Source organism: Dioscorea cayenensis, chromosome 1 (assembly GCF_009730915.1).
Source record: "Dioscorea cayenensis subsp. rotundata cultivar TDr96_F1 chromosome 1, TDr96_F1_v2_PseudoChromosome.rev07_lg8_w22 25.fasta, whole genome shotgun sequence".
Taxonomy (NCBI): Eukaryota; Viridiplantae; Streptophyta; class Magnoliopsida; order Dioscoreales; family Dioscoreaceae; genus Dioscorea; species Dioscorea cayenensis.
Window position 1 is genome coordinate 4331874 of NC_052471.1, and position 7036 is coordinate 4338909.

At 31.0% G+C, this 7036-nt stretch overlaps 1 protein-coding gene across 4 annotated transcripts; it reads left to right on the plus strand.

Moving 5' to 3' along the window:
* Positions 1-1755: 1755 nt before the first annotated feature.
* On the plus strand, positions 1756-4669 carry LOC120279896. 4 transcript variants are annotated; one of them, XM_039286621.1, is made up of 7 exons: positions 1756-1934; positions 2382-2606; positions 3188-3515; positions 3613-3714; positions 3796-3889; positions 3968-4130; positions 4424-4669. In XM_039286621.1, exons 4-7 carry the CDS (start codon positions 3628-3630, stop codon positions 4488-4490), a joined length of 411 nt encoding a protein of 136 aa, XP_039142555.1. In that variant the 5' UTR covers positions 1756-1934; positions 2382-2606; positions 3188-3515; positions 3613-3627; the 3' UTR covers positions 4491-4669. The 4 variants fall into 4 exon arrangements, with proteins under 4 accessions (XP_039142555.1, XP_039142701.1, XP_039142781.1 ...); XM_039286767.1 differs by having other exon boundaries at positions 3188-3275; XM_039286847.1 differs by having other exon boundaries at positions 3188-3275; positions 3626-3714.
* Positions 4670-7036: the final 2367 nt, after the last annotated feature.

Genomic DNA, 7036 nt, shown 5'->3' on the forward strand with positions numbered 1-7036 from the left:
TTTATGTTTAAACAGAAACTGGATAAATTTAAACAAAGACATAACATTTTAAACAAAAACTTGATAAATTTAAACGGAAACATTTCTGTTTAAACAAAAAACTGTATAGTTTTAAAAGAAAACATGAACATGATAAGGATAGCTGAGAAAAAACATAAGATTTAAGCGGAATTTGGGATAATTAATCAATAATTAACTTGTACAACTATGTTTCTATTTAAATATCATCGTTTCATTTAAATTTGTGTTTATTTATGGAAACGATTTTCATAAATAACGAGCAAAATGTACAATAATATGCGATAGTTTGTGGCAAACGTATGTAACGAATATAAGTTGTCCTCTATGCTTAGTTGGAGACAATTTCTTTACAAGATCTACAATTATGTCTGCACTCGTGGAAGTGAATTGAGTTTTTTAAATGGTTAGCGCCTACAAAACGTTGTCCGACATGCAATGATAAAACTTTAAATTGATCTAACGAGTAAGGAATGCATACTAAACCTTCAGGTGGCGTTGAGGTGGAACGGATACGCTCGTAGAATCCGAATATCTACTAAACTCATTTCTGTTTAAACAGAAACTGGATAAATTTAAACAAAGACATAACATTTTAAACAAAAACTTGATAAATTTAAACGGAAACATTTCTGTTTAAACAAAAAACTGTATAATTTTAAAAGAAAACATGGACATGATAAGGATGGCTGAGAAAAAACATAAGATTTAAGCGGAATTTGGGATAATTAATCAATAATTAACTTGTACAACTATGTTTCTATTTAAATATCATCGTTTCATTTAAATTTGTGTTTATTTATGGAAAGCGATTTTCATAAATAACTAGCAAAAATGTACAATAATATCGCGATAGTTTAGAGTGAAACGTATGTAACGAATATAAGTTGTCCTCTATGCTTAGTTGGAGACAATTTCTTTACAAGATCTACAATTATGTCTGCACTCCTGGTAGTGAATTGAGTTTTTTAAATGGTTAGCGCCTACAAAAGCGTTGTCCGAGCATGCATGATAAAACTTTAAATTGATCTAACGAGTAAAGAATGCCTACTAAACCTTCGAAAGTGGCCTTGAGGGTGGAGCGGATCTGACATCGTAGAATCCGAATATCTACTAAATTCATTTATGTTTAAATAGAAATTGGATAAATTTAAACAGAGACAACATTTTAAACATGAACTTGATAAATTTAAACGGAAACATTTCTGTTTAAACAAAAAACTGTATAATTTTAAACGGAAACATGGACATGACATGGTGAAAAATCTTCCAAAGTTTGTTTTAGAAAAAAAAATGTATAAAATGTTAGACTTTATGTGATTGGGCGGTTTTTTTACCACCATTTTTAAGGGCAATGATGGAATTTCACAACATGGACCTAGTCCAAACGACCTAAAAGGAGTAAAAAAAAGTGAAATGATAAAAGAAGGGATGTCTGGGGTATTCAAAACTTATAGGGGTTGTTTGGGAAGTTTTAAACAGTGTAGGTGGTAAATAATAATAATAATAATAATAATAATAATAATAATAATAATAATAATAATAATACGGTCAAACTGAGTTCATCACTTATATAAGATACATGAAACAGATTTCAAGTTGCATTTGCAACATAACCCCTATAATTATAAAATAAAAAAAAAAACAATCCTTCTCTTTATAGTTTATTCACGAATAAATAATCCATGCTTTTCGCCTTAGACTTCCCCATCTCGAGGAAGACATTCTCCCTTTTATTTAACATCATTTTTTTTCCTTTTTTCATGTAATTCTTCACCATCGACGTCTCCTTCGATCACTCTTCACTCATTCTGTTCCTTTCTTTCCCCCCTTTGATTTCCATTGGTTTCCTGCTGTCAAAATCTGCCCACATTGTTCTTTTGATGCTGCGAAGGCGGTAGTGCTCCAAATCTCAGGTTCGTGGTTCTCGAATCTCTCGTTTTTCCTTCTTTTTAGTTTTTTTTTCGGAAATTTTTCCTTTTTTTTTTGTGTTGATTGTTTTTATGTTGGACTTTTGATTTATTGTGAAGATATAGAATGCCTTTTGGACACATTTGTTTGATCTGTTGTTTTTTTTATATATATAATTTTTTTGGGGAACATTTGTTTTTTTGTTTATCTCATTTGGTTTTGTTTGGAAAAAAAGAAACATTTCTTTTTCACCTCTACAGATTATTTTTTCAAGTGTGTGAACTTCGTTAAAAAATGGCTTAAAAATCTTTTCAAGGCTAGAAAGACTTATCTTTTCTCTGATGTGGTTATCAGGTTATTGTTTTACTCCCCTTAAATTTTCTATTTTATGCTCATTTTTTCTATGAATTCTTCAAATAATGCTTAAAATTTTCATTTTTTTTTGTGGCCAGGAAAGCATTGTGGAGGATTTTACTTGGCCTTTTTTTTTCTCTTGCCAGTCCTTTGGTGTTGTTGCTCTTATGCCATTGTTGTGATTTTTAGGCTTTTTGTTTAAATAAAGAAAAAATTCATTCAATCTTTGCCAACTATTTGTTTTCACTTTCTTGGTTGAAATTTGCGCAAGAAGAATGGAGGAAGATGGAAGAGTTTGAAGGCATTACAGCCCTTGCCCAACTGTGAGTAGTGCTAAACTAATCTCACATTATCTATCTTTTGTTTCATTCATATGTTTGAACTTTAAATTCATCCAATTCATTCCGTGAATTTTCCAGTCATGGAGTATTTAATGCTTTGAGCTGTAATTTGTGGGTTTTAATGGCATGGTTGTGATTCTAGTATGAAGTTTCTATCTTTGGTTTTTTTCTTTCCTTTTGTTTTCTTTCATCTTCATCTTGGTTATTTGGAACAATATGATAGAATGAGGTGATGAATGATGACAGTAATTTGTTGATGCTGATTGCATCAAGTGGGCTTTTCATTGGAGCTTTTGAAATGTGGGAGATTTTGATGCTGGCAAGAGCAATGTGTATATATAGGCTTATTGACATTTAAGCATGTGTTACTTTTGTTTCTTGTAATTTTCCATGGGAAATTATGTCATAGATGTAAGTTATGGTTAGCTTTGTAAGAGTGTATATAAGTGCAAAATTTATACAAATTAGTTGATGCTTTTGATAAACATGATAAACACAATATCTAGCTTGTTGTGATGTTGTTTTCACAGAATTATGAGAAATCACTGTCTTTTTTTATGTAGGCACTTGAATGGAAGTGAGGGTCAGACCTTGAAGGAACTCATTATTCTGAAATGGTGTTTGCCGTTTGATCAAAGACTAAAGCAAAGGGTCGGTATTTTAATTTTTTGAGCCAGTGAAGTTTTGGTACATTTATTTGGTGGAAGCTTTGGATAGAACATGATAAACACAAACCGGGGCCGGTTGTTGCGCTCTTTATGGTTGTGGGCACTTGATTAGAAGTTGGAAAGATAGGCCACAAAGATAAGAAACTCATTATCCTGAAAGAATCCACTTAATGGCACAAAAGGAATCATGTCGTTCGCCATTAAGCAAATGCTAATGAGCAAAGTGTGTATTGTTTAACTGATGATCGAGTACTCTTTTTGTTCGATTGAACTCGATTTTACTTACAATCAAATATTTTTCGCCTTAACTGATATTGCAGAGATAAATTGCAGCCATGGATAAAATGGGGAATGTTGTTTTGGATCTCGAAAACCCTACACAACCCTCTGATAAATGCTGTTCCGGAAGTCCAAAGATGACTGTATGTGTTCTGCTTTAAATTATATTTTTCATTAGCTACGAAAGTATTTCTTGGTCTCACTTTCCATCTATCTGTTTACAGAGAGTTCTCTCTCGAAAATTTTCGTGTCGTATGGAGAGACAGAATGGTGAAGAGCAAGAAGCCGATGAAACAATCAAGAAGCTTGTGGTTAATGGTATAAATATTTTCTTCTAATATTATTCTGAGATTTATATAACTCGGGACATTGTCTTCTATCGGTCTTCTTTTATAGTGGTGCCTTCCCAGCTCGAGCTGTTGAAACAGCCATCAATGCTGAACAAAGGTATGACTCCATTGAACAGCCCTTGCCTGCCCGAAGCCGGAGACGGCAGACACAGGAGATTTAATCGCTTCACAATCCATCCGAACAAAATCCTACTCTTCTTGGCTACTGTGTAAGTCTAAATTGAACTTATCCACTAATACAACAACAGTATTTAGTCCATAGAATTGAGATGAACTTGAATACTTTAACTGAATTCTTCACTGTCAATCATGATATGGCTTTCCATTACTGGATTTAATTGCAATGCATCATTTATGTTCCTGACTTTTCCAACCTCATCATGGTGCTTTTGCTTAGTTACTCTCAACTTAATGCATTTCAGAACAATGAGATTGTTTGTAAATTGAATTTACAATCTTTGTTTGTGCTAAGTATGGATTTTATATCTGCATTTTACTGCAGATCAAGCATGGGAACGATGATTCTCATATATTTCACTCTCGCGATTTATTTAAGAGGCGAAGAGTAGATGTTTTTGATGTTCTTGTTCAATTGGAAGTGATCGCAGGGGAGAAATGAAGCAGGGATACGACTTTTAATTCACTGATTTCATTCTCTTCTTTTTTGGTGGATAAATTTCATTCATTGAGACAGCCTCAGTTTTGATTTTTTCTGCTTGGAATGTTGAATGTGATTGATGTTTTTTGCCTCAATTTCTTCAATTTTTTTTTTTTAATTTCATGTTCTTTTTTTATATATATTGTTTTCATTTTAATTTACTCTTTAGATTTAAATATGTTTCTATTTTTATTCCTTGAAAATGCACATATTTTTTTACACTTGTTTTCTTCTTAATATTTTTATCAACGTATTTTTTTTGGTTGTTAAAAAAAAAAATCGAGTTATTTACATATATACCCTTTACTATACATATAACAGTAAAATATATTATAATTATATAACATTAATTTTTTATGATATTCGTTATCATACGCATGTAAATATGTAATATTTTTTTTTACAATAACTCTTATTTAATGGATTTTATGTGACATTGAATATATATTTGAGTTACAACTTTAATTACTTAAGCAGGTGTACATCTCAAAGCAGGTGGGTACTTCCGTAAATATGTCTAGGTTTGACTTGGCTTCTTGGTGTACGTTGAAGCAACTCCAAGATTTAATTAATTAAATAAATATATTTATCATTTCATATTTTTAAAAAATTATGAACAGGATTAAATATTTATTATTAAATTTCATTGTAAATCAAATGTGGACAACCAAAACCTTAAAACAATTTAATTTAACCTAAATTTTCATTACCCTAGTATAACACCACTAATATATTTAAGATTATACTTGTTTTAAAAATGTTTAAATTAGGTAGATAAAATGAACAATTCATCCTCCAAAAACTTTCACTTTTATATATTACCCCTCTAATTTCTTCAATGAAATTACTTCTCAGTCCAAAATGTTATCATATCCTATTGGTTAACTTAAAAAGACAAAAATACCCTTTATGATTTAGCATGACAAGACATGTGAGGCAATTCCGATGTACTCCTAAGTTCTTTTTTATCCGTTACAAACCCATGTTTATTTTTATTTGTCATCTAGAAGCATTTATTATTTTTTTTTCCAAAATTGTCCTAACACTATATTCAATTCTTTTCTTGGAATTAAATATGAGAGAGAAATGTAAAGATATAAATTAGGTGTAATTTTAGAAAGATAACAAATTTTTTATAAAAATTTATGAAATAACTAAATTTCTTAGTATGTGAGATTCATTTGATCACCACATATAAAAAGGAACAGAGAGTATTATTTTCTTCTTCATTTATGATTTTTTTTACTAAAGTTAAATAGAGAAACTTGTCATGGATTAATAAATAATTTCACCAATTACAGAATTAAACTGAAATTACAGGGTTAAAAAAATAATTGTAAAGGAAAAGAAAAGGATCCGACCAATAACATCTTGGTCTATTTAGTACTAGGTTCTTTGCATATAGTGTTTATTTCAGGAGAACCTAAGATCATTTCTCAAAACTTTTGTAAAATAAAAACATAGATGCTATAGCGTTCTACTATGGTGGCAACATGCCATTGGGTGGCACCGTGGTAGTCCCACTTATAAGATCAAACCAATAAATTCTTAGAAGAAATATTTGAATAATAATCTTTTCAATCTCATAAGTATCATACAAAATCCCATCAATCAAATCACTTTTTTTGATAAATACAAGACATTCCAATGTGCAAGTAAAGAGATCTATTCATTGATAAGAGGAAATGAAACAAAAGATTAAATCAAAGATGTTCGTTTCAGGAGAAGTGATCTAAAGTGGGAACCGGAGAAAATGCTACTTTCCTGAAATGGGGGAAAGTGATATCACTTACAGTTCTTTTGGTGTTCATTCATTAGTAAGTGAGAATATAGCTGAAGATTTCAAGTGTTAGGTGAAATTCTATGAGTTCAAAAGAGACTTTGGAAGTGAAAAGAAGTAAGTTTTTATATATTGACTCACTTCGCTCCACTTCAAAAAAAATTACTAAAGTGGGTTTAGTTCAAAATACACTTCAAGATAAATGACATCAAAGGTGGGGGAAGACAGAAATTCCCCCTACTTCTCTTTAGTTCAATCCTTGTATGAGGTCTACCCAATGATGAATGCAGAGTCAGTTGTCACATAATAAAACCAATTGTTATTGAGACCTCCTTCTTGGTTCCTTCTAACATAACCCGAGCTAAGACAAGGGGTATGTGCACGAATTGAGAATTAATAGTCCAACCCATCCGCCCTCAGCCGAGAATAATGGGGTTGGACTGTGAGTCCACACTCACAATTAGTGACTCATTACTATTATTGTTTTTAACAAGTCTTGAATTCAAGACCTTTTGATTGTTTTATCCTCATTTTTCACAATAAGGCTTTATACATGGGTTTTATCGCATTTAGTAAATAAAACAAAAATATAAAAAAGAAAAAAGGTCCAAAATCAAAATATTTATAAAAGTTAGGGGGCAAATTGTAAAAAGAAAGACGTTGGATTCTTTCTCGAA